Here is a 26,583-nt window from a genome sequence, read left to right on the forward strand (position 1 = left end):
AGAAGCTGCCAGATGCTGAAGCTAGGTTTCTACGACATCTCTGCAAAGAGGCAAAGAGCTTGCAGTCTTGAGTTTGTTGGAAGAGGGAATATATTTGTATGCATTATGCAGACCACTTGTTTGCACATATAACAACAAATTTCAAATTATTTAAATTACCACTAAAAAATAAGTCTTAAGATGTGCATATGCAATTCTATGCTGATGTGGGTACAATGGGCACAGGAAAAGATATTTACAATTATTTTCCTTATTGTTTGTATGAGATGTATACATCTGTGTGCCTGAAAAACAGCTTTCCAGTTGCTCAGAGACTTCTGTAAGGCTTGTTGCACTAAATGATGTTAAAAGTAACAGCATTATAAACAATATATATACTCTTACGATATTGTTTGGAGAAATGCAGATAAAGATGTCCTAGAGAAAGCAGTTAAATTCTACAATCTGGGCTATATTATACCTGACAATACAGGGACAACCTGACCTGAGCAGCAGCAAACTGAGCATTTTAAAATTATGAAAAGATATCCTAGCAGTGTTGCTTAAGAAAGCTCAAGATAGGAAGCCTAAATTAACATTAACCTTTACTACAGAAGCAGAGATCAAATGAAGGTAAAAAAGAACACAGCTTGCATGACTTTTTAAATGGGAACATTTAAATGGACTCATAGGTTAAGCTAAAATAGCCCACCAAAATTCCACTCAGTACTGTTTACTTAGGTAATCTTACATACTATATTATGATGCATTAACATGACTAAAAAAATATAGTTAGGGAGAAGTTAACTAAGTCAAATTACAAAAGCCAACTATTTTATTGAATATGCACGCTTTGCAATAAATTTGAGTCAGCACCAATGACAGCTCTGCAGTCCTCCAGTGTAGTACAGATCAGGTGGTTGCAGAGCCCCAGCTAGCAGCAATACGATGCAGCTGAAGAGGCAAGCACAATCCACAGACAGCAACTGTAGCTACTCTCTAGAACAAGACGACCTCTAAGCTTAAATCTTTCACAGAAATGATGTGCTGATATTGCAGAAGAGATTACGGTAAGTTTGCATTTTTTGTTTTTAATCACAAAAACCTACTACAAATTTAGAGATAGAAATAAGAACAAAATTATTAGTTGATGACAGATGCTTGCACCAGAAATTTGCTGCAGTGTCAGAGATTTCTTACTAACATTAAATCAGCTTCAAACATGTGTTACCAGCTTTGAGAATGTAACTGACGTGATAATACAGAAAAATAGCAATATGCATGTTACCATGAATACAGAATTTGGTTTTCAAACTAAATTCCTAACAATTTAAAATGTATTTTAACCAATTCTACTTAAGCAAATAGCATGCATGTATGGGGGGGACTGCTACATTACTGCAGAGATTTGTGAAGCAGATCCAGTTGACAGCCATTTTTTCATCTCGTATAAAAGAACACATTATTCCAAACATAATATAGGCTTGAAATCACTAAAAACAAGAAGCAGACATTGTATAACATTTGGAAGAGACTTGCATTTTCGGAAGAAAGCCCTCATTTGAGCTTGATGGGGAAAGGGAGATGAAAAAACAAGTCTCATTCTGCCAGACAACATGACAGTCTATGAAGGGATGCTTTGTAAAGTCTCTCTTGAACAATTATAAAAAGGACCGTGCCACAAAGGGGTTTATTGATATTTTTACTTAATCTCTGCTGCAACTAATCATTGCAAAGACAGCCCTTACAAATAAATAAAATATATTACATAGATTTAAAGGGTGTCATTTTGGTATATTTATTTTTAGGGAGCAATGGAACACCAGATATTGAAAGCATCTACCTGTCTGCTGGTTCTTCTGTTATTCATACCCACTGTTTTGGTTATCTGTCCTTCTAACTGTACATGCTCAGGAAACAACAGGAATGTGGACTGTTCAGGCAGAAACTTAACTGTACTGCCACATGGACTTCAAGACAACATTACATATTTAAATCTGTCCTTTAACCAGTTCGTAGATCTTGATCATCAGCTGACAAGATTCACCAACTTGAGGACCCTTGATATTTCAAATAATTGGCTCAAGAATATTCCTGCTCATCTGCCCAAGTCCTTGTGGGAATTATATGCCATAAATAACAACATTAAAGTTCTTCAGAAACTTGACACAGCTTACCAGTGGAATCTTAAAGTGCTTGATGTTTCTAGGAACATGGTGGAAAGAGCTGTTCTCATCAACAACACACTGAGCAGTCTCAAGTTTCTCAACCTCAGTAGCAACAAACTTTGGACAGTTCCAACCAATATGCCCTACAACATAGAGACAGTGGATCTATCCAGTAATTTCTTGTCCCAGATACTTCCAGGAACACTGGTGAGATTACAGCACCTTACAAGCCTCTACCTACACAACAACAAGTTCACATACATTCCTGACAAAGCTTTTGACCAGCTCTTTCAGCTACAAGTAGTAACACTATATAACAACCCCTGGTCCTGCAGTGATAAACAAAACATCCCATATTTACTAAAATGGGTGCAGGGAACCACCGCCAGCGTCATAGGGGCTCCCTGTGCTAACGAATCTGTGCTTTGGGTGAACGCCACGCCAGCTGCAGCTGCTCCCACAGTTCCAGCCACTAACCACACGATTAAAGGAATAAAGGCAGCAGACAAAGCTGCTTCTCCAGTGGCAACTGAACCATCCCAAATGACAAAAATGCATAAACAATTTAAAGCTAAGGAAGTTACTACCTTGGCTACCTTAGGCCAAACTGTACTGTTTACGAGCACAGACCGGCCACTGCTCCTCTATCCAGAAGACCTGACAACTAGGAAGGTTAGCTCTTACGAAGCAGCAGCCACACACACAATCTACATTAAAGATTCAACTGACGTGAACTCAAGCCTGACCCATCCAACGGGATCATCCACTACTCCCATGACTCTAAGTATCACCAGCGGAATGCCAACAAACTACTCAAAAATGCCTCAAAGCACAACTGCTACCTTAAGGAGAGAGGAATCCACCACAAGTATTTTAAACACTGATGTGCCCTCCAAAGCAAGTATCTGTGAGGTATATTGGTTTTACGCTGTAATGCTTAATGCAGTGGCAATGTTTATTGGCTAGGGGCTTGTATTCTTGTGAGAAGTATTGAGCTTATTCCTGTGATACATAGCTGGAGGTAAGACATCCAGGTCAAATAATTACTCAAAATACAAAAAATTTGAAGTTCTGACTGATCTAAAGAAGATAACAGTTCTTAAAAGAAGTGCACACTAATGTCTGGATACTAAGCTGCTACTTATTTTAATGTCTTAATTGAGTAGAACTAACCTATGATTTTGTTTTTAAAAATGTGCTTATTTTGTATTTAAATTTTTAATTTTACTTGCACAGAATAAAACATCAGAATTTTAAGTACTGATTTTATGTATGATTTTGTCATAAACAACTGGAAAAAACAGAAGTCTTGTATCATATCTGCATTGTCTTGCTTGACTTGCCGATGAGCAATCCTTGTAATATAGCAGCACAGATTCTTTGTTATGATGACATGCATAAGGAAGGGAGAAATAAAGAAACTAAACCTAGCTGTTGCACTAATCAGAAGTTATTCCTGAGAAAAATTGCTAGCATGTGTATCTATGTTTGCTTCATATGTATTAGCATATTTTAAATACGAAGAACAACAGTTTTGAATTTAGGAATTAAATATGACAATGCAATGATGTCTATATAAGAGAGGGTAAACTGAGAAGCCAACGTGGTCCAACTTCAGCATGGGAAAAATGGTAGGGGCTGATACCTCTTTTTGCTCTGTCTTGACTTAGAGACTGCAGGCAAGTTATTTCTCGCTCTCCATACTTTAAAAAAAAGATAGAAGTAGAGGAAAACACAAGATGTTCAATGCCATGACACTCTCCAACAAGGAACTTACCTACACAAATTAACAAAATTGACCACTCAGTTGCATTCAAAAATCTGAAATATCTGTCACTATGCTACGCTTAAAAGAATACTGCAATTCAGCCAGAGTGTTTCGAACTACTTTTTAAACACTGAAACAAGATATCAGCCAATTTCTAATGCAAGTTATGTAACATACATCAACTAAGCAATTAGTTTAACAGCTGTCATTTAAACAATCCTTGAATGCTTTGACTTAAAAAATTAATTAAATCCATGGCATTGAACATGCCCAAATCCTTGCCTTACAATGATGAGCACGAACACTATTCTCCTTGACATCTGCACCATCAATGAGTAGAAATAGATGCACGCATGGTTTTCACCACCTTAAGAAAACTATGTGGCAAAGGTACTTGATATACTACTGATGAAGTTTTGCAAACAGCATGAAATGAAACCTGAAGAACAAGTTCATTGAAAAATTATTATTCACCTAATACTGCATATCTTTATACAATGTTTTCCATGCATTTCAAGCCATTTAATTTCCAGTTATTGTAGCATGAAGGTGCTGCAAAATCCAGAAAACCTCAATACCAGGACTGGAGCCCTCTACCTATTTCTCCTAGGTGTCAGTGAGGGCTGTAGACCATTTACAACCTGGTATCAGAGAAATCATAACTTTCCAATTGTGAACGATATTTCTATAATCAGAAATGTGTTTTAATTTCTAACAGTAAATGTTACACGATAAATTTGTACAGTTATTTCATTGGCATTTAAGTAAAAATAAAGTTATGTTTGTATTGAACTGAATTAGTCACAGTGCTTCTTTTCACGTAAGCATTGCTATCATATACTCTTGGTGGATAGGTAATAATTGCTGAATAGATACTATTTTATTATACAAACCTACTTCAAGCAGGCATTTGGCCCAATCTCTATGTCTTATGGGGGAAAATTATGGTATAAGCCAATTGTATTATTCTGATATTCAAATTTTCCTAATATTGTTTATTAATAAGCTGATGTGATAATGGTAACATTGCCTACCCTTCCCGTTCTTACTCTTTAAAAGTTGCAACCCCCTAAGACATGTCTATCTGCTATAAAAAGGTACTTTCTCCATCTCAAAAAAAAAAAAAAGTATCTTCGTGTTTAATAGAACAGAAAGCTTTTAAAGAAAAAACCCACCACTGACACACCACTGACATTTCATAGGCATGTGAGGTACACAAGAACTAGTTACCCAAGTCAAAGTTAAAACAACCTGGACTATAAGCAATATGTGCACAGTGCCTTCAGTAGCCAGCAGAAGTGCCTCATTAACCTGAGTGACTACCAGCAGGCTGAAAGTTCCCCACTTGCACAAGTTCCATATATTTTCCCCAGGTTAAATAATCTGACACAAACTGAAATTCCAGTAAGTAGGATCAGTATCCGAAAAAATGCCACTGCCTGCCACCCTTTTTGGGCAGGTAATGTATTTGATAAGTACTGACTGACACTAAATCAGTATCAACCTACTTATTAAGTTCAGAATTAGGAATTTCCTAGAATTATCTCACCCATATGGTTTCATCCCACACAGTTTAAAGCAGCTTAGCTTGCAAGGTAGGACAGAGATCACAAAATGAGGTACTATAACTACAACGACTTGAGTGAATTATGTTGAGGGAATTACATGAAATATTACATGTTTTTGCTGAGCCATTCAATACAGGATGCCAAATCTTACTGGATGCAAAACACCTATGTGGACTCAACTTTTAAATGCTCTGAGCATGTTCCACCTACAATGAGACTACCCAGTGAACAGTGAAGCTATGAAAAAATCCTGTTTTCCACAAGTAATTCAGGGCAAATGGCAAGTCTTCTTCAAAGTTTTAAGCATGCTGATAAAAGCCTGGATGTGCACATGGGGTTCTGTGGTTTTCTAAATACACGCACTGATTGGGAAACAAACAAATCACAGATGTGTATGGAAGGGAGATGGCACCTCTTTCCAAACTCTAGGGCTATCTCTTTACCCACAACTTGCCTTTGGTAGGTGCAAACGAGGGCTTCTTAGGCAGATTGCCTTCAAAAAAGCAGACCGAAATTTAGGCTCCTTGTATTTTTCTGGCATACAAATGAGTTGATAACAGAGCTGGAGTAGGCAGGCGACCGGGGGAGTCGGGCACTTGTTGCTTGGCAACAGCGCAGCCAAATTGAAATAAAAGCAAGAGGCAAGGATGTGAACACAACAGAACCAGTTTCCTTTTAAACATGCTGGTCATTCGGTCTCTGATAATACAAACACAATAATCTACCCTCAGAAAATTCTTTGTTGGAAAATAACTATCCAACAATTCAACATGATGTTCAATAGTCTTTTTGAAAATGGTGCTGTCTTCTGTCTACTAATTGATTATCCAGAAGAAGTCTAGCATGCCTTCTTGTAGAGATGTTGGCTCTTAAAACATTATAATTGCGGCAGGGATAGCTGGGGTGTGAAACAACTCAGAGGTCTGTATTTCCACATTTCCTATTAATTAGTTTGGGATATCAGCTCTAAAACTTAATGGCAGTAATCTATTGATTTATTGATCACTTTAGTAACAGAGTAAGGATTAGAGACAGAAGATCACTGCCTTTGGAAGTCTGGTTGTTACCCGGGAAACAAATGTGGAGAAAAATGACAGACAAGATTAAATTTCACAGCACAAGAAGGATACAATCTGATCCAGATATATCAGTAAAATGACTCAACAATGCCTTAACAACAAGATCTCAAACTAAAAAAAAATAAAAAAAATCTGCTTGCTGCAAGCCCTCAAATGTACTGCCAGCTCAAATCTAAACAGTTGTTCCCCATTTCACACCTCAAAACACGACATCTGGCTCAGAACCCTAAGACAAATACCCCAAGTAAGCACCACGTAGCCACTTTCGCCATTCCAAAGAAGCACCGGGTAAGCCTAGGCCGGGTAGCCCCGGGGAGGCACTCACCGCACCAACACAGGGCACTGCTCTCTGCTCACTGCTGCCGCGGTGCCCTGGCACACGTCGCTCCTCAGGACGTGCATGTCGGGGCCACAGCCTGCATGCCCACCGTGGGGGGGTACCCGCAGTCCCACCAGCGCAGCAGGGGTGCAGAGCGCCAGCTTGTGACAGCCAGGTCGACGTCCTCCACTTGGGCAGTGCTAACACCTTCCTAAGCCTGCCAGAGAGACCCCCGAATAAAAACCCCAACCTTAAACTGAAATGCTTCCCGCAAAAAGGTTAATGCTTAGTCCTGCTCATCTTCACACATCTTCCTAATGGAGGTTAGTTCTTTTAGTTTTCACACACGTACGCTTCACTCACAAGTGGCAAGCAGTACATGTACTTGAAGTGAAGGAAATGATACTGTAGCCCATTTCAATGTCATATTATATATTTTTGTAAGCACCCCACTAGCTTAATTCTTGGATACTTGGACATGTACAACCAACGTCGAAGGAGTGGTTAATCAATTCCCCAGCCTTTCTGAAGATATTAGTGTTTGATTCTGCAAGAATTGTGTATTTCTATGGCTGTATGTAGACCCAAGAAATATTTGTAGGCATCTTACACATAGGTTAATATATACTCTATCTCAAACCTCAGCAAACAAGAATTTTGAACAACTGTTTAAGACTTAAGCTCTCTTCTGTCTTCTTTTCACATACTCTGTTACACAGAATTTGAGATGTGAATCTTGCAGTGCTGAAGGGACAGGATTTTTATATGGAGACAATCACTCCCAAGTGCCTTTAAAAGCATGCACCAGTACCTACTTTCCTTTTACTCACTAACATCCTAACGACATACTTAAAATCACTGCCCCTTGGACCAGCTAACAGTAAGACGTCAAGGTCCCAAATGCTGAAAGAAGCACAAAATAGCTTCTAGGTAATTTTTGTTTATGACAGATTTATATAAACAGTTTCTAGGCCTCTGCTCCAAATATCGAAGTAGTTTCTAGCACTGAAACACCAACATATTTTACAAAAATCACTTCCATATGAACTCATTATTAAGTCATAACCACCATGCCTGTAAGCTTCCTTAGAGACTGAACACTCCGGTTAAGTTAGCCAGCTGTGGATAATTTCATTTTTCTGCTTTTAAAAAAAAGGTAACAGGGGCTCTACACCTAGCAAGCATGTGTTGCATGCTTTTGTACCAACTTATTTCCAGAAATTCTTTCTTTTCTTTACAGGTGAAATAACCATTCCTTGCTCTCCAAATGAAGAAAACACTGTATGTCTAGTCTTCCCAGAATAGATAAGGATGCCCTGGATCAATGCCAGAGTAAACTTTGTGAAGATGGATTGTCACTACTCTTGGCATATGTATACCTAATTTTTTGTCTGAACAGGACAAGATAACAATGCAGGCATTTTATTTTACTTGACATGAAATAAGACAGTATTCAATGGAAAAACTGGAGGAGAAAAAGGTGGCAAGCAAGCAAATTTTAAAGAGAATTTAAAGACAGTGTATTCTAGCATAAACACCAGGGACTTTACCCCCCACCCCCCCCCCCAAAAAAAAAAAAAAAGTGTAATATTTTCTGTCTTATTAGCTGCAGGCTCATGTCCAAGCAGGAAAAGATGGGTGTACCTGCATGACTGCATTGGCTGTATTTATCTATCCTAAAAAGGAGATATTTTTTCTTGTGATACATATTTGCATGAGTGTCAGAGAAACAGGTTCCAAAATTACTTTGACAGAATTGAGGAATGGACCAGAAATGCAGGTGGGAGTGGAGAGATGAAGTGACTCTAGCTGATCCTGCTAACTTGCAGTAGAAGGATGACAATTTTTCAAGCTTATTCAACTACAACAGTGAACAAACGCAACAACTGGGAGAAAATCTGAGTTTCCAAACATCCATTTTTATTCCTGTGTTTTCCCAATTTGTTTTTACTATTGACAGCAGTACAACTAGTTTAGAAGGGGTCTGAACATAATACATTACATACTCTTTAAAATTCTACTGACATTCAACTGTATATAGTTATGTTGTGTAAAACAACCAGCATGCTTTTCAAAACACAGTTATTTAAGCTGATACATGCTGTCCACAAGAACCATATCCTTTCATAAGCCTATGCAGAAATCAACTTCAGCAAAACTCATAATCCAAGGATACGAGTCACTTACACAACGGAACATTTAAAAATGGGTCCTTAAACTTCACTTTTTCTGTTTTTTTTTTTTTTTTTAAACTTTGCATAGCTTCGGGAATCTTTAGGGAAAAAAACGAACTTAGAAACAAATGGAATACTTCAAGATAGGTGAATTAGTTTCAGTTTTGGCACTACATACATTCACTTCACTTTCAACTCTGTATCCCAGCTGAACCTTTAGGGCATCAGTAATGTTTTTTCTACTGCCTAGCATAAAAGCAGTGCTCAAACTGATGGTTCAATAAATCTGCTGCTAGTACCGAATTACATGGAGCATTCAGACATCCCCATAAAGTCATTCTACAAGACATATGCTGTTCAATATTTTCTGAAAACTAATGTTAGATATGCAGATGTGTATTTGTCTGAGCACAAAATTCCTTCATTTTTGGTTCAACAAGTGTCGCTGATGTTGCAAAAGGAAGGTTTCCATAAACTATCGCTCTTCTTATCCACTGCTGTAAAACGTGAAAGGTATTCAAGATAATCTAATTTAATATAAGTTAATTACTGTTAGAAACTCTTATGGCCATTTATACTGTAAACTAGTTTCACAAAAAATTTTGTAAAAGCCCACTTCAGCCAACACAATAGGTCCAGAGGTGATTCAAAAACCTTAAAGAGGACAGCGGATTATGGTAAGGCTTTTAAAGACAGAGAATTGTGACAGAAGATAAATGGCACTACTCATCTTGCTTTCTTCCACTCCGAAGAGTCAAGGGTGTTGAAAGTGCATAAAAGGGGACAAGTAAAAGGAAAGCAATTTTCCAAGTTATTTCCCAAGTAAAAGGAATAGAAAGCTAAAGGTTTACTCATATAAGCATTTTCTCCTATAGTTTCTAATTCAGTGCTACAAATTGTTGGGAAAATTTCAGATAGAAATGGGTAAGAAAACAAAACTTATTGTAATAAGAGTTTCTGTGTGTTTAGTATTCCTTTGGTTAGCATAAGCTTACAGATTCGTTAAGAACTCATTAACTGACAGAAAGCTTGGCCTCTTTTCTCTCACTCCTAACAATGTCATTGCCAAATGGACATGCAATGTTACACTTTATTTTTAATTCTACCTTTGCGCCGTCTTACACAAAATCTCTCTAAGAAGTTAGCAGCAAAACAAATGTTTGAGAACCTTTACAGCAACAAAAATAGAATGTAAATATTTCCTCCTTACATTATCAGCTTGACAGCAAGGCTTTTTTTTTTTTTTTTTAAGCATAAAAAAACCCTTTGGCATGGCAGCACAAAATTTCAGAAGGAAACAGTTTTGAGATTTATTTTACCTTCCACATTTGATATTGAACAGAAGTTTTTTTTTTTTGTTGTTCTGAAAATCAAAAACATGATCAATGAAAATGTGAACAGATATACTCATTTGTTGGATCTCTAATTGCATTCTGTCTAGGAATCCATATTTAAGTAGCAGAATACAACTATAAAGTTAGAGGTTATATTCAGAAAGGTTCTTCAAAGCTTGCTGTTTATTTTGGCCTTCAACCTGAATTTGGAATAAGGTATGGTTACTATATCAAGTAGCAAAACAATAAAATTTTCCGATTATTAAAATTGTTCCCTACTTGAAAATTTGAAAATTTCCAAGGGAAACAACAAAAGTCACATGGTGTAACAGAGCACAGACTTTCTAGAAAAGTAAGTTTGTAGGTCAATCTACAACACAGAATAAAAAGTAATACTGAATGCGATGAAAAATTCTAGGAGTGAGTAAAAGTAGGGATTTAAAATTTTAGTTAATTGGAAAAAAAATTCATGTTGGGTATGATTTTCACTAGAGATAAGTAAATTTGAAGAATGCCTTATTTGCAAATATGTATTGACTATTTACATAAGTTGTTCAATACAAACAGAATACGCTGCTTAAGAAATGCTTTCCTCTGCTTGTACCCCTGTTCTTACATGAGCTCAAAGGGTCTGCAGAAAGTTTGCCACTGAGGATGTTTCCTCAGCTTACGGCAACACTTTTTACTGGAAGCGGCGCCATCAATGAAACTGCCGCTGCCAGCAGCAGAACTACCCCCAGCACGGAGCACACAAGGACAGCAGCACCGGCATCACCATCGAAAGCTGTGCTCCCAGCCCTACTCCAAGAAGCAGCTCATGACCCCCAGGGACACAACCATGCCTAACCATGCCAGTAATGAGCACGCCATCAGCAATGGTCCTGCAAGCAAGCACCCCACTGGTGCAGCAGCCACCACTGGCAGCCCATACCAGCACCCCATCAGCAACAGAAGCACCCAGAGAGCCAAAGCACCCCCACAAGCTCTACACCAGCACTACTGCCTCAGGCAGCTCCACCAGCACTGACTCAGCTAACCATCAGCAAAAACCACATTGGCAATGGCAGCAGAAGCAAAACCAAGAGCCCTGCTGGCACACAAAGTGATGGCAACAATCTGACCATGAAGGCCAACATCCAAACAAGACCTGCCAGCATCAGCCAGTGCCACAATGACACGAGGACTCAGCACCCGACTTGGCACCAGGGAGAACTCTGCAGACCGTGGCAGCACCACCCCGCCGGTGCCAAAACCAGCGGCCCCTGCTGCCAGCCTGCACCTCAACAGTGACACCAGTACCAAAGGCAAGGGCACCACCAACCACAGCTCAGAGAAAAGGTGTAACAGCTACAGTCTCGGTTTTCAACCCTGATTTGATTGCACCCATCAGTTACTTGTGAGCACAATGACTCTCCTTTTCTTATGAAGTCTGTGAATGACTTGTAATAGTGAGTACCATATCTAGGGATGTTGAACTTCCCGTCCTCACTCCACAGATTTTAAAAGGGTGTTACTTAATAACTAAATTTAAAATATAAGTTTCAGTTATATTCTTACTGTAGTTGCACCTTCATTGCCTTGTTTTATTTGAATTCCACACAGATTAAATATATATACTTTTTTCTTTTAAACAGAGAATTGTGACTTATTTGTAAACTGACTAATACTAATCTTGGGATACTCTTCCCAAATTATTCAGTACTGCAGCATATGTCACTTGTTCTTAGGAATGACTACCTTCCAGAGTAGGGAAGACTTAGAACTTTCAAAGTTTTACTGTATTGGAAAAATACAGTCTTTTGAAAAGTTCACACTTAAACATCTGCTTTTCCTATCACTCCAGTGATATTCCCATAGATCTCAATCATTTCTAAAAACATGGAATTATTTTTCACTTAGAACATATCGGTCAAACTGAAGCAACACTATGGTGATTACTATATATAAAACTTCTAAATACTTGTATTACTCTTTAAAATGGGATATGGGGACTTTTTTCAGGAGTTTTATTGCTTATTTTAGCTTGTTATTAATTTTATACTTCATAATATGAAGATGCTAAAACCTCTGATAAAGGATTAATAGTAACGTGGTGTAGATGTAGTTTACTTCAAACAGTGAAAAATAAATAAAATTTAAAATCTCAGGTATATTTCTGCAGGTACTCACATATTCCTAGGTGGAAGAACTAGTTCTGATTTAGTTCTGATCACAATTCAAAATTGCTGTCACCAATATTCAGCAAATAAGTTACTTTCAGAGTCTTGTTTGCATCTCTTTCATATATACACTTCATACTTTAGCTTTTACAGGTTTATTTTAGACAGGGGAGGTGAAAGATTCCTTACCGCCGAGCAATGTAGTAGAAAACAGGATTGCCAGCTTTTGATGTCCCAGCTTGGTAGAAAATATTTAATGTTTTCAGTGCTTTGAACTCTTCTTTTTCATGTACCTGATGCCTAAAAAGCAGTACATGACATCAGCTTTTCACAACTGCCTTAATAAAACAAAAAACCCAAACACTGTTTATTTGCATCTTTAAACAGAAACATTAAGTTCATAAAATCTTGAACCTCCGTTAAATCACAAAAGCTACTGCATTCTGATTTAATTCTCAATTTAATTATTGAAATTAAAATCTTCTATTCACAAACCTAACAGGTGTACCTAGAGCCAGCCTTTTAAACCCTCCTTCAAAATGAAAGCTCGAGTCTTAGTAACTACTAACCCACAATGAGCTTCCCCTCCACAATAATCTCATTACCTTGTCATAAATTCTTCAAACTTGGAACTAGTGAGATTTAAACTGGACCAATGCGTATCTGCCACAGGTTTGTGCTCAGGTGGACCCAGATAGGCAAGAAGAGTAGCCATTTTGTCAAAAGGTCGTCTTCCAACAGCCTTGTGGTCCCTAGAAACAGCATTATTACTTAACAGAGAAGTCTTTATTTATTCAGCAATTCCTGTTTTGCTTTTTTTTTTTTAATTATTATTATTATTTGCCTAGTCCCCTTCCTTACCTTGAAGAGGTTACATTTCCTTTTAAAAATTAAAAAATGTGTTCATTGAAGAAATGAGAAAAATGTGTATTATGCATATCAATTTTTACAAAGATTGACAGACAAATATACACTTGTACAGAAGGCTGGCAGCAAAGCAGGCAAGAAAGATCTTAGACATGCACCCAGCAATGAGTTGTCGGTAAGACAAAGAAGTATCCAGAGGTAAGAATTTTTCAGCCACCATATTCTTTTCAGTAGTAACAGCAAAAGCATTTGAATATAATTCAAAATATTCACTCCCCATCAGCTCCCTCCGTAATATTTCTGAAGTTTTACCTGTTGCTGGAAAGGTACTGGCCAATTTTCTCCTGATTGTTCCACAGCAACCGGTGCAAAGCAAGTACGTTGCCATCACTGATGAAAGACAGGCTGTGATTGACAGTGTCACTAGCTGGGCAGTCAGATGCAATATCAAGGAAAAACCTAGAGTTGAAAAGCAGCAATTGCCATAATTGTGTAAGGGAAGTCTGCCACGCAGACCCAATGCAAGTCAAAAGCCTGCAAGAACACATCTCCACGTACAGCATACATGACAAAAAATTTTGCAAAAGATTCCAAAGGGCCTACCTTCGTGCTGCATCAAAATTGCTTTTTACAAAATCATTAAAAGGCCGCATATGCTCTTCTTTTGTAAACAGGACATGGTTGGCAATACTCTGAAGTATCTAAATAATAAAAAGATGGTAGAGGCACGTAAAGGCTTAATGTCTTAACTGTTATGACTGCCAGTATAACTTTACTATCAGAAATACCCATTTTAACTTGTTGTGAAACATCAAAACAAACAAAAAAGGCACACAAGCCACCTAATACAAAGTAATTTCTTTTACATAATTCTAAACACTAGAAAAAGATTTCACTTATGAGCTTTACTTGGGTTTAAACCAGGAAAAGAAATCATCTTTCAAAAGCGTGCTTTATTAAGGGTTAGTATTTTTTCTGGAAATCACAAACAGGTGTAAAGGCACATGCCTATTTGAAGAAAATCGTAATTTCTCAACAATTAAAACTAGATAATATACATAAGGCCACAGAAGTTGTACAGAACCATTAAGCTCCCCCCATGCTTTTTTTTTTTTTCCCACAGGAAGTAACACCAAATGGTACCAGTCCTGAGATGGAAGATAGGAAAAAAGCTACTTCTTCAAAACTTCTATAAACCTCATAAATATCAAGATATTCTCACTACTGTTGAAGTTATGTTGGTTTCTTTGTTTTTAAGTAATGCTATGATCTATAAACATAACACTGCAGTTTAAATAAGCGTGATCTTTGTTATACAAAACTAAAATGTTTAACTAAATTTTCTCATTCTTGTCAATTGAAGAACAGAATTACTTCAGGTAGAACATACAATATGGCCAAATAAAAATATACACTGATTCACCTTTGACATCAGTTTCAATCCCCTTTCAATTCTTGGTGGAGGCTTTTTATCTAAAATCCCTGCCTCGTAAGGGGAGACAATCGCAGGATTGATGAACCGTAGGAACATAGCACTTCCAACTGCTCCAATGCTGTTCTGAGGAAATCGCTGACTAACAACCTATGAAGTTGAGAATTATAAATAATATATTCGCATTAAAGAAAAGGGAAAGCAATCTGAGAAAAGTCCTGTACGGCAGTCCAACTTTACATATTCTTTCCATAGCAAACAAGTTCAATAGATTTGAGTAGGATTCTCTTGGCTTTATAGGTCTTGTATTGTAAGACAATCAAGAAAGAGAAGGAAAGAAGGGTAAGGGGTGATGGGGCTATCCAGACACTGGCGAGGCTTACTTCAGCTTTCATACAAACTTTCTTGCTGGGGTGAAATTCCTACAATAGCTATTGTACAAAGCTAAGAAAGTAAACTTCAAAGTTGCTCACCAGTTAATTCCAGCCACTGACAGTAAAGTGGACAAATGCCGTATGTTCACATTCAGGCATACACAGCCTTCCAATCAAACAGATAATTCTTTTTAAATTCTCAGGTCTTTTATTTGAATAACTATTTCAATATTACTTTCAAGGCCCTCTCCATCAACGTGAATTACAAGACTTAAAGTTTCAGCAGTAATCTAAATTTGAGGGAGGGAGATATTTGAAGAAATACTCTCCAGATCCATCATATCTCAACAGATTTACCAAAGAAGGAAAGACAGAATGATCCAGAGCGAAGTAGCCAGTGTCTTATGAATATTCAATATCTATACGTATATTTTTGTCCAATTATCAACTAATCATAATGTCAGATTCTACCATTTCACAGAATAAAATTAGCAGCAAGTTTCATATATGAAGTTAAATTGTTTAAATAAGACACAATTCCCAGCTTACTATACTACTTCAAAACATAACTAGTGCAATCTCAAATCATGCTTCTTAGAACAGGAAAAGCCATTAGCGCATACATGTCAAGAATCATTATGGTTCGGTAGCAACTTCAATCAAGTTATCTTGCAATGCAATTATTTATAATATTTTCTTGTAAAGTATTACTTTGCACACAGATTTTGCATTTCAACATGATACTAATCTGCTCAGTTATAGCAAAAAATATGGGAGTATTTAATAGAAGTCTAAATTTCCATTCTGCCTCAGTATTATTCATACATTATATTTTGAGGTCACTGTCAAAGAAAAGGGTAAGCCTTAGCTTATAACGATACCACCCTATCACAACATATATATCTAAACTCTTCTTTAACACAGTAAGTTTAAATGGGAAATCTGCTCATCTTCCGTCAGTAAATAAATAGAAATGCTAATTTTTATTGCTTAGTCAGAAGGTAAACAAAAGAAAATATCAGAAATAAATCATAGGAGCCTTTTTTCAGCAAACCATGTGTTAATTGTTCTTCTCCCAGGATGCAAGCTGAAGTCATTTTATCTAGCAAAGTATTAAAGCAACTGAACAGACTCAGATTTTCCCCCAAACCAAATATTTTCCTTCTCCATTTTATTTTTTTTTTGGAAGATGGTGGTAAGGGTAGAGGAATCAGAATATTAAATGCTAAGCTGTAATGTTAAAGATGTATTTTTGTTTACTCAGATAGGCACACAGAGAATATTTTAAATATAAAATAATTCCAGGGTTAATTGAAATGAAAGCTATTTTGTGCCAGAATTAGTAGAATGATTTTACAGTGAGTTCAAATAGACTGAAGTGAAGATGTTTTGAATAAACAGCAAAAGATTTCTGTTGTGGTTTGAAAGAAATGGCTAGTAAAAAGGTCTCCAAACTTACTGATTTTTTGTTTTCCTTTTTTTCTTTTACGGTAGCTTTATTCAGTAGAGAGTGGCAAGTTGCCTACAGAACAGAGATGAGCACAAACAGGTCACAGCACCAACTACATACAGCAACAAAAAACCAATGTTGACTTGTACATAAATTACACAGTAAAATGTAACAAACATAACCAACAGAAAATGAAATATATAAACTAAAGACTGATGATGGAGGTTCTATTCCACATTTTTTTATTATATCTTATTTACAAAGCACTAAATACAAAACAAGCAAATGTTGCGTTTCAATCATTTCTACTATTTCTGGCTAGATTAAAAGTCAAACCACATTAATGTGCTCATGATATACAATATTGGGCATTAAATTGCATATTCAGTTTTCAGACGTATTTCACCATCCCAAAGTAATTTTAATAGTAGAAATAGTGAAGTGTTATACCTTTGATATACACGTTACTTTAAAAATAAATTTAGAGTTTTAAATCTTCCCAATGTTTCTCTGTGTGTCCTTCAGTTTAGTTAGATCTGTGATTCATCATGGTTAATTATTACTTTGAGAGCTAAACAATAACATAAAAATAATTCTGTGGAGAATGGAGGGAAAAAAAAGCCAGCAGATCTACATCTAATTTATTATAAATTTCCAAATTTAGACATCTGACTTGATTATGTTCATTTCAAGGCAAAAGGACCCACCACAAAACATCACATTCTCTTGTATTTTACAACAGGATTTGAGCAAAGATATAGTACATCAGCCTTATGTACTGCTGCCCTGCAAAGAGGTGAATTTTGCTCTTGCAGCTCAATCCTACATCTTTCATATTAGCTGTACGAATAAACTAGCATCACTGAAAAGCCCTATACTAAGTGAAGCCTGGAGTTCTATCAATAGAAAGCTAGCAATATTTAGCTGTTTGAGAACGAGCACACACCAACAGTTCATATATAAGCTTTAGAGAAAAGAACTGGAAGAAAATTCTAACAACTTAAAAATGTGACAGTAAAAAAGCAAGTCGGTGAAAGCTATTCCACCAACCAAGCTAAATTTAAACAGCTCAAATTTATTCAAGACCTGTTAATATTTAACTGATGTTGTCTTTACCAAACTTCTGACTTTGTGTAACTTCTAGAAAGAAAGAGTTAACTTTGGAAGCATTCTTATCTGTACTCTATTCATCAGGCTACTGCATTTAAAGGAAGTAAAATTTCCATCCCTCTTTATTAAGAAAAATCACGTAAATTACCCTTTTAACTGAAACAATGTAAAGGCAAAAAACAATAGAATTGATATGCTCCCACAGAAGAATTTCTGAAAACCACCCCATTGCAGAGTATGTTCCAGTAACTCCATTTCACGTCAGAATTAAAAATGGTTTGCATAGGAAGAATTTTTAGCAAAGTATCACTGCAACGGATCTAAGTCTGATGCACCCTAGCAACTGCACATAAAGCAATTCTAGGAAAATATCCAAGACAAACCACCAGCAAATAATGGAAGCAACAATCAAGCACGCATGGGATTTTCAGTGACACATCCACTTGCAGTCAGTGTCTGCTAGACTGACCATCTGATCCTGAAGGAAAACCAACCTGCCCGCTTCGTTTCCCTATTTAACACACACACACACACAAACCCAAACAAAAAAACCTTCCACAACCTGGATACAGCCTGTTAAAACAAGAGGCGGAAAGAGAGCCAGGTGACTTGAGAAGCCATTTACACCAGCTGTTTACAGCAGAAACAAAAGGCCAGCATTTGCACGCCTAATTCCTCCCAACAGCTGAGGACAACAACCCAAGATCCACAACAGTCCCAACATGATGCGCTGGTCTTCACTTCCAAGTTCTGAAAATCACAACAGTATTCACTACAAAAATTATTAATAGCTGCTAAAACATTAACAGTGCTAAGAATAATGATTAACATTGCACAGAATTTTTTTGTACTACTCATAATTAGTTCAAAGTTTTGTTTCTCTAAGACACGGATGCTTTCACTTTCCACAGCGATCTCCCACATGCGGCTGCGGTTGATGATAGCTCCTTTGCATGACCTCCTTCCAAACATAGCTCAGAAAATCTGTTTTCCTCGCTTTACTTCAGACCCGAGATACAGACTTCATGGCAGAAAGGCCAACAATAGCTCTTTCAGAACACGGAGAGACTGCAGCTCACAAACTCTGCTGTGCACAGCCCTTCCGCGACAGCCTCCTCCAGAAGGACTGCAAACTGTATTTCCTACAGGTTCTTCAGGCAGCACGAATATCCATCTCCTACTGGAATTTTAGCAGCAGCTACTGGAATTTTAGCAGCTAGTTTGGTGCCACTGAAAGCCATACAGTTTTGTTGTTGTTTTCTGTACAAGAATCTTACAATCTTTTAACCTGTTTTCCTATAAAAGATGTAAAGTGTAAGATTGTGTCCACCTGTACTGGAAGACCGAATAATATTCCTGGTGCAGTGATGTGAATAATAGATTTCAGAGACAATTTTTGTAAAAAATTACTGCAGAAATAAATACGCGTGAAGGAATTGCCTCGATTTTCATGCAGAAAACAACTACGTAAAATCAGTAACTGCACAAGTAGCTATTTTGTTCATAAAATTGATGTTTACTAGAGGTATAAAGTTAATAAGTTAACTTTATATAGGACCAATTAAAGCAGAAATAAAACAAGTATAATGCTTCTGTATTCAAAACACGGTTTTGCATTCTGTCAACCCAACAGATTTTTTTTTTTTCCTTTTTGCTGCCTTCCCTATTGAGGGCCTGTGTGATAAACTGATGAAAGCAAGTATAACCATTACCTCCATAGTTAATCTATAGTTTCCCACTGAGATTATTAGGTCTGAGTTCTTAGCTATGATTCAATTCCTTAAAAAAATAACATTTCAGTCACCTCCTAACTGCCAACCCAAGGCCTAAAACACCATTTAGTCCTTCAGCTTAGATCCCTGTTCTTAAACAAACTTCTGACAACATTCTTTAAGAAATGCCCACTATGCACCCTTTACTAGACCAAGATACAAACTGCTAGAATTGTAAAAACAAACCCCAAAGTTTAGGGGCAGGCAACCATTGCAAGCATACCTGGTACAAACAATGGCACACGCTGCGAAGTTGTGGTGGGAACTCTGAAGAAGAATTAATGATTGCATGAAAAAATTTTTCTGTCATTTGCAAGAGACTCCGCTGGTTCTCTTCAAGGCTTTCTGTAGGCTCCAATCTGAAAGAGACCCATAAATGTATAGCCAGCAATCAAATCCTACTGACTATGCTTATATTTTCAGTAGTAACTTTATCCCACAGGGTAAATAAAAATCTTACAGAAATATTTACAATCTTTCACGCAAAAGATTCCATCAATATTTTAGATTACATAAGTGAAAAATACAAGGTCATTCAAAACTTAGTAATAAACAGCTGTAAGTTGGATTCTCTCCCATCATTCCATACTAAGACAAGTGTTCATAATTCCAAGAGGCTTGCATTATCAGTTTGATGATGGTTTCTGTGAAAGGAATTTCTGAGATAGACACAGTTGTTTGACAGCTAAACTATTAAAAATAAAGCCTATCTTTCGGCAAACTACTTAAAAGAAGAATTCTGAAAATTTTTCAAGAGTTAAAGAGAATTCAAAACAACAGAACAGCTACTAAATCCAAGTCTTGAAGTGGTATGAGAAATTAAAGCAAAAAAAAATATTACAATATGCATGCATTCCAACTTGCTTCTCTAACTAATCCAATGACCTAAAGCAGATGCTTTCTGGTACTAGTGGAAAACCCCCACATTAGTGGCCTACAAGAAGTATGCAGTAGCAAGTAGGAGAAGAGGTTCTGTAAGGACTCTCTGTCTTCCTTACTCTCTCAGGGCTTAGAGGACATGCAGCAGAACTCATCTCAATGTGTTGGACAGCTCTGTACAATTCTCCCTGGGTATAAGGACTGTTGGTAGATACAATGAACGTGTCTGGTGAAGTGAGGAGCAGAAAAGTATGAAAGTATGAGAAAAATATTTACAACAAGGAAAAGGAAATCACAATGACTGGGAGACAAGTTTATAAATACTTTTGCTCCCCCCCGCCTTGAATCTCAAACCTTGTAGGATCCACCTCAAAGCTAACATGCTGCCATTCGGAGGACGTGATCACAGTCCTTAATAAAGGTTCCAGAAGCTTCTGCAAATATGTAGCACCATATACCTATTGAAAAAAGAAAATCAGAATATGGGGCCAGATTAACAGAGCAACCCACAGGAACACTCCAAAATTCTGTACGTTATGAGAGCCTGAAAACACTTGATTTGTTTTGGCATAAGCCAGATTTCTGTAAAACTGGTGTTCTGGAAGACTCACTTCCGAAACACAACTGTGATCAACTTCTACCAGTATCTTATTTAATTTTCAATCTTGAGAAAAAGATAGGTCAACTTAATAACCAGATGGAAATCCTTCTTAGAGCCCACTGACTCAACAACCAAGCTCCGTTTGTACAGCACTACACAACATTTTAAACTGAAATGAAAGACCTTGGAATTTGTCTTCTCCTCTTTAAATAGAAGACCATTAGAAACCGTCTTCAAGCTGGTACTACACCCCAAATCACTCATGTAACTAAGGTAGTCATAAGTTTAAAAAGACTTACTATGATTGAAGATTATTTAGGACAAGACTTCGAAGTAACATAAATCTGTAAATATATTTAGCTGTTTTTATCAAGTAACGCTTTCTAAATATCTAATAATATTTGTCTGTTTAAATGTACAAATCTTGCAAACATTTTTTTTTTACTGCAATCAGTTTTCTTCACAATACTGAATACACAGACTAATCAAGATGAAACATTTATTGCCTTGGAAACTTTCAAGAGGACTAACTGCAAACTTGAGCCTAACTGGTTGACTCAGGAAGTCTTGGCAAAAGGTTAGTTCCAGAAGGATTTGTATTTTTCAGTTGGGCCTGAACATAAGAGATCTACAAGTATTATTTCAAACATTGAAAGTTTAGGGAGTTCTGCTTTTAAGAAGTGCATGTGAGAGCTAAGAGTAACTTTAACTGAGTCCCAAAGGAAACTCATCACTATTTTCATCTGATTCATTTACTCCAATGCTTAACACCATAGACTCATAGCTTTGTATTTTTATATTACTAAACTTTTCCTGTTACTGATCTGTTATGTAGCAGAGAGAAAGGTTAGGTAACATACCTTAAAACAGAAAGTCATTATTTTACTAGCTAAGCTATTTCCTCGGAAGAGCGTCTGCATGGAATCTGCTAGTTCAACTTCCTTTGAAAACATATTCCAAAGTAGCTGGTAGAGCAAGTGACGGGAATCAAAGAGTGTGACCAGGACACGAGCTAGCTCATCCTTAAAAGAAGCAGGAAATGGTCATCTGAGCAGTGAGTCAAAGATTGTACTAATGCTTTAAATTTGTTATGGAATCTTGCATGCACAATCTTGTTTTAAATTTTCCCTATGCTATTGTTTGCCTAAAAATCTCTCACGATAACCACTCATGCAAATTCATAACGGTTAGTCCAGACAGATAAGCATTTATTCTGCTGTATAACAAAAAACAATTCATCTTGTAAAATCTGAGGAGTAAATACAGTTCTGTTCGTCTGCATTACAGCACACAGTTTGTAATAAATAACATCAATCAAAACAAATGCATTTATTATAATAATTGTATATAAAATTGCTCCCAGGCATTAACTGAAATTTAATATAAAACTACTGTTGATAATCACGATCTCTTGCAGCTGGATTTAGTATACTTTCTGAGAATATACTAAGAAAGGCTACTTATTACAAAAGGTAGGTCTAATCTCTCTTTAGCAGGCTATTCTTACACCCCCAAAATGTTTGACCTAATTATTTTAAGTCTTATTATTTTCAAAACACTTAGGAAATAAAATGTATGAATTAACTTACCCACTGAGAACAAGGCACCACATTGGCTAAAGCCATAGCAATGGGGAGCTCCCCCTGATCGCCCATCATTGTAACCAACTCCACCAATCTCTCAAACCGATCTGCTAGCACTGTTTCTGCTAATGTATCAAATTCTGTTCCCTGCTGCAGAATTTTGGTGAGGACTTCCATAAAGGTAGCTCTTGTTTGGAGGTCTTTATGATAGCCCAAACCTGAAAAAAACAAATAATAAAAAAAACAACACAAAAAAACCATAACTACTAAGGAAAATGTAAAAATAAATCAAATACCAATGTCTTCATTATGTATTCATTTATGCATAGCTTTATCCAATTACTTTACCTATGGAGTGCATAAGACCACTATCCACATTTGCATTGAGTAAATTTGACATAGCAAGAACAGTGCAGTGTCGTAGCGAAGCTAGTCTTCGAGACATTCCACGTTTCCTGCCACCAGTTTGTGCACTTTCATCTTCAACTTCACTACAGTCATTTAGAAGGTTCATAAACAGTGTGAAATATCTAAAGAAAAAGATAGACTTGGACAGTTAAAACAGATTCTGCAAAGGCAACAGTCTGGAAAGATTTGCATACAAAAGCAAATAGACCATAAGCCTCCCAAAAGATCCCGTCCACCCCATCAGATAATCTTCCCTGTAGCACAGTCTAAACTTTCAAAGAACACGTTGTAAGAACTAGGAGGCACTGCCCTAAAAACTCGTATATAAGGCCCACAAACAAAGCAAACAAATTCCACTGGTGTGCATTTACAAACAACTGTCTTGAAAGAGATTTTAAATTTCATGGATGAAAATGCAATTTCAAACCCAGCTAATCCCTCCCACGAACTAAGGATACGTCTGTATTAAGGGGAAACAAAGACAAATTTAGTAATTATTTTCTAAATGAAAATGCTTTCATAAACCTATTAGGTAGAGATTTGTGAAATGGCATCTATACAAGGTAATCTCTACTTCTGCTAGAAGAAAAAACTTAGTTGGTAGTAAAAGTCATATCTACTAAGTGCATCTACTCTGAGACACTGTATAGTAGAAATAGTTAAAAGTCACTGTTTACTTAAGAAATAACTGAGATTTGGCTTCCATCAACTCAACACCATCTCCTTCTTCAGGCTGTAATGGAAGCCCAGCAAGAAGAGACACCACTGCTTCCATACTCGCTTGGTCCAAATCTCTGAAAAAAAGTTTTAAGTTTTTAAGAATCAGTTGTTAAACTGTTTCTTAAACCTTTTTTAACCTTTAAACCGTGTCCATCAGGAAAACAGCAATCACATTCTGTGGTACAGCTTCAAGCAACACATTATTACAGGACTACTACTAAAAAGCAATGTTTTCACTAAAAAAAACTTAAGTATGAATTCAACACTATAATCTTTGACAATTTTATTCTTCATAATGTATCATATGAAGACATAGTTCTAGGAAATAAAACAAGCAATTCTAACACTAAATCAGAAATAGCATTAAAAAGATTTAAATAAAAATCTGTACATTTTAAAAGAACCCTCAAGAGCTAACCATTAAATACAATTTTCTTGCTGCTCACAAAAAAATTAAGTTTCAATTTTGATCTTTTCTTTAAAATTACTACCACTACAGAAATTCCACACAATCCAACTGATCTGTGGATATCAAATGATATCTGGAACACTGTTAGCAACTTTAGAAGCAATTCATTAGTATCCTTTCTTACCTTGTCAAGCATTTTACATCCTCATCTGTTGCTTGATTAGATGTTCCCATAACCCAGTCTGTCAAATATTCTACCATTTTGTTTCTGTGAATTAAATATAGATACACAAACGTAAAACTGCTAGCTTTGTTTTTCTGTTTTTTTCCCCTAAATAATAACCCACACCCACTACTGTTTGCACTTAGTATTACAAATTCATATTTGAACCATCAGATACTGAAAATTAACTGAATCTTATTGTACCAAGTAATACCCCACTCTATATCATTTTTTTACACACGTTTAGTATCCCCACATTCAAAATAAAATTATAATGCAATACTAGATTCTAAACTATTAAACCTGAAGACAAAGTAAAAGAAATAAATATACCGTCATAAGTTTTCTTTTTCTTTTTTTTTTTAAACATGTAACCAAAATTATATTTGTCCACATTACACTGCCCTAGACGTTTTATTATGTCTAAATTGCTTTCTTACCTGAATTTCATTTCTTGGCAAAACGAAAGGTCATCTCTTCTCTCCATCATTACTTCTACTAACTGACAGAGCTTAGTTTTTATTTGAATTGCATGTACCAAATTTCCAAGCACACGCACATACCTGAAGATAAAAAGCAAAAAGTAAATAATTCATGCTGTACAAAACGAGGTCCACACATTTGAAATCTTTTCAGGTCTGTGTCATAATCTACACATTGGCTGACACAACTGACTTGCATAGTGGGTTAGCAAGTGTTTGGGCTGATGTATTTTCCAAGTGAGCAAACCAAGCCTTACATCAGCTGAAGACTAGCACCAAGGTTCTTGAGGTCAAAAAGGTTTCCGATTGGCATAAAACCGAACAGAAACCTGCCCTTCATCTGGTTTCTAAACACTACCACTATTGTACAGAAAAGAAAACAGAAATACTTCCAGGAAAGGGGGTGAGGTATGGAATGGTTGGTTCTGAAGAAAAGAAGTCTACTTTATGCTATCATTTAAGTAATCTTTATGACTACTGAAGTTGTCAGAACAGTAAGAACAGGGATCAACTTCTTTCTCCATGGGTGAAAGCAGAAAAGATATAAAACTAGAAGCGTCTACTTCACTCCATAAACATGTAACTTTGTACAGAAGGTTAACCAGGTTTCTCACCTAACCAGATTTAGCATCATTGTCTCAATACTAGCTTGTCCAAGATGTTCTGAGCTCCCTTCTGTATGATTGTCAAGCAAATTCTTCATTATAGCAATGGTTTGTTCTACAAATTGTGTGTTGGTCTCAGTTAACAAAACCTATGGGAAGAAAGTTTCTAGTGTTAACTTCCTGTTTGCAGTTAACTCAAAAAAAAAAAGTGTGTTTTCATCAAATACACTGCAGAAAATCTAACAGACAAATATTTTTCTAGAATCACCTAGTCAAAAGAATTCCAATACATATCAACATTAAATATGCCAACACTACCAACCTTAAAGATTCTGAGAACATTCTCACTGGTTCTGTACTCTGAGAGTTTACTAAGAATTCAAGAATGTTTTTAATTACTTTATGCTAAATATAGCCTGGAATCAAATACGATAATTGTATGACGCATGCTCTCAAATACAATCACGTTTGCAGTTTTTTTTTTGTAGAAAACATGAACAGATAACCCATTTCAATTACCTATGTGGAAAACAAGACCGATAATTTTTAAAATACACAAGTGAAGGAATATATCAACAGTTTACCTGTCCTTGAGAATCAAAAAACTTGCTGATGGTATTCTTCAGTTTGTTAAACAGCATTGGATAAAGTGCTGGACTCAACTCCAAACCCACCAGATCTTTAATATTAGTCCGTATTTGAAGTCCCACTTTCTCGTGGTTACAGACCATCAGAGTCAATAATCGATCTATGAATTTGCTAACAGGAGTCTCTGCATTTCCCTCAGTGGATACCATAGATATCATGGAGCCCTTACGCTCATTGACTGGGCCCATAGGTGGACTGTAGGTTGCTAATCCTGCATTGCTACGATGCTGCAGGCACACTCCTCCAAGGGCACATAGGAACCCTGTCATGTTGATCCATTCCTGAAGAGAATCTGTGTCAGACAAGTCTATGGAACCTCCCCCACTAACATGCGACATTCGTCTCTTAACAATCGTTTTATGAAGACTTTCAGTAACCTGAAAAAGAATGACTGAAGATGAAATCTTTTCAATTAAACATAAATAATGGAGAGAGATCAGAATTTAGAAATATGTCATAACATATCCCACCA

At 36.6% G+C, this 26,583-nt stretch overlaps 2 protein-coding genes across 4 annotated transcripts in view; one reads left to right on the forward strand and one right to left on the reverse strand.

Annotated features, from left to right (window-relative positions):
* Positions 1-26,583, reverse strand: part of NF1 (neurofibromin 1) — a 100,665-nt gene that overhangs the window by 42,511 nt on the left and 31,571 nt on the right. Inside the window, exons 21-37 of one of the 3 annotated variants that reach the window (XM_035561135.2) lie at positions 26,048-26,488; positions 25,473-25,612; positions 24,817-24,939; positions 24,338-24,421; positions 23,702-23,818; positions 22,965-23,146; positions 22,623-22,834; positions 21,894-22,055; positions 20,787-20,890; positions 19,777-19,912; positions 16,681-16,743; positions 14,839-14,997; positions 14,019-14,116; positions 13,728-13,874; positions 13,154-13,300; positions 12,738-12,848; positions 9,273-9,552 (exon numbers count right to left, since the gene is read on the reverse strand). In XM_035561135.2, the coding sequence (XP_035417028.1) occupies positions 9,543-9,552; positions 12,738-12,848; positions 13,154-13,300; positions 13,728-13,874; positions 14,019-14,116; positions 14,839-14,997; positions 16,681-16,743; positions 19,777-19,912; positions 20,787-20,890; positions 21,894-22,055; positions 22,623-22,834; positions 22,965-23,146; positions 23,702-23,818; positions 24,338-24,421; positions 24,817-24,939; positions 25,473-25,612; positions 26,048-26,488 (2,436 nt within the window). In that variant the 3' untranslated portion in view covers positions 9,273-9,542. Of the gene's footprint in view, positions 1-9,272; positions 9,553-12,737; positions 12,849-13,153; positions 13,301-13,727; positions 13,875-14,018; positions 14,117-14,838; positions 14,998-16,680; positions 16,744-19,776; positions 19,913-20,786; positions 20,891-21,893; positions 22,056-22,622; positions 22,835-22,964; positions 23,147-23,701; positions 23,819-24,337; positions 24,422-24,816; positions 24,940-25,472; positions 25,613-26,047; positions 26,489-26,583 lie in introns of those variants that run through there. The other 2 variants (XM_035561132.2, XM_050714800.1) reach the window with 2 other exon arrangements.
* Positions 928-3,212, forward strand: OMG (oligodendrocyte myelin glycoprotein). The gene is made up of 2 exons (XM_035561136.2): positions 928-1,049; positions 1,788-3,212. The coding sequence occupies exon 2, from the start codon at positions 1,794-1,796 to the stop codon at positions 3,111-3,113; it is 1,320 nt and encodes a 439-aa protein (XP_035417029.1). The 5' UTR covers positions 928-1,049; positions 1,788-1,793; the 3' UTR covers positions 3,114-3,212.

This window comes from Cygnus atratus, chromosome 20 (assembly GCF_013377495.2).
Source record: "Cygnus atratus isolate AKBS03 ecotype Queensland, Australia chromosome 20, CAtr_DNAZoo_HiC_assembly, whole genome shotgun sequence".
Lineage (NCBI taxonomy): Eukaryota > Metazoa > Chordata > Aves > Anseriformes > Anatidae > Cygnus > Cygnus atratus.

Coding starts and splice junctions, on each gene's coding strand:
- OMG (XM_035561136.2), top strand. CDS start 1,794: ATGGAACACCAGATATTGAAAGCATCTACCTGTCTGCTGGTTCTTCTG.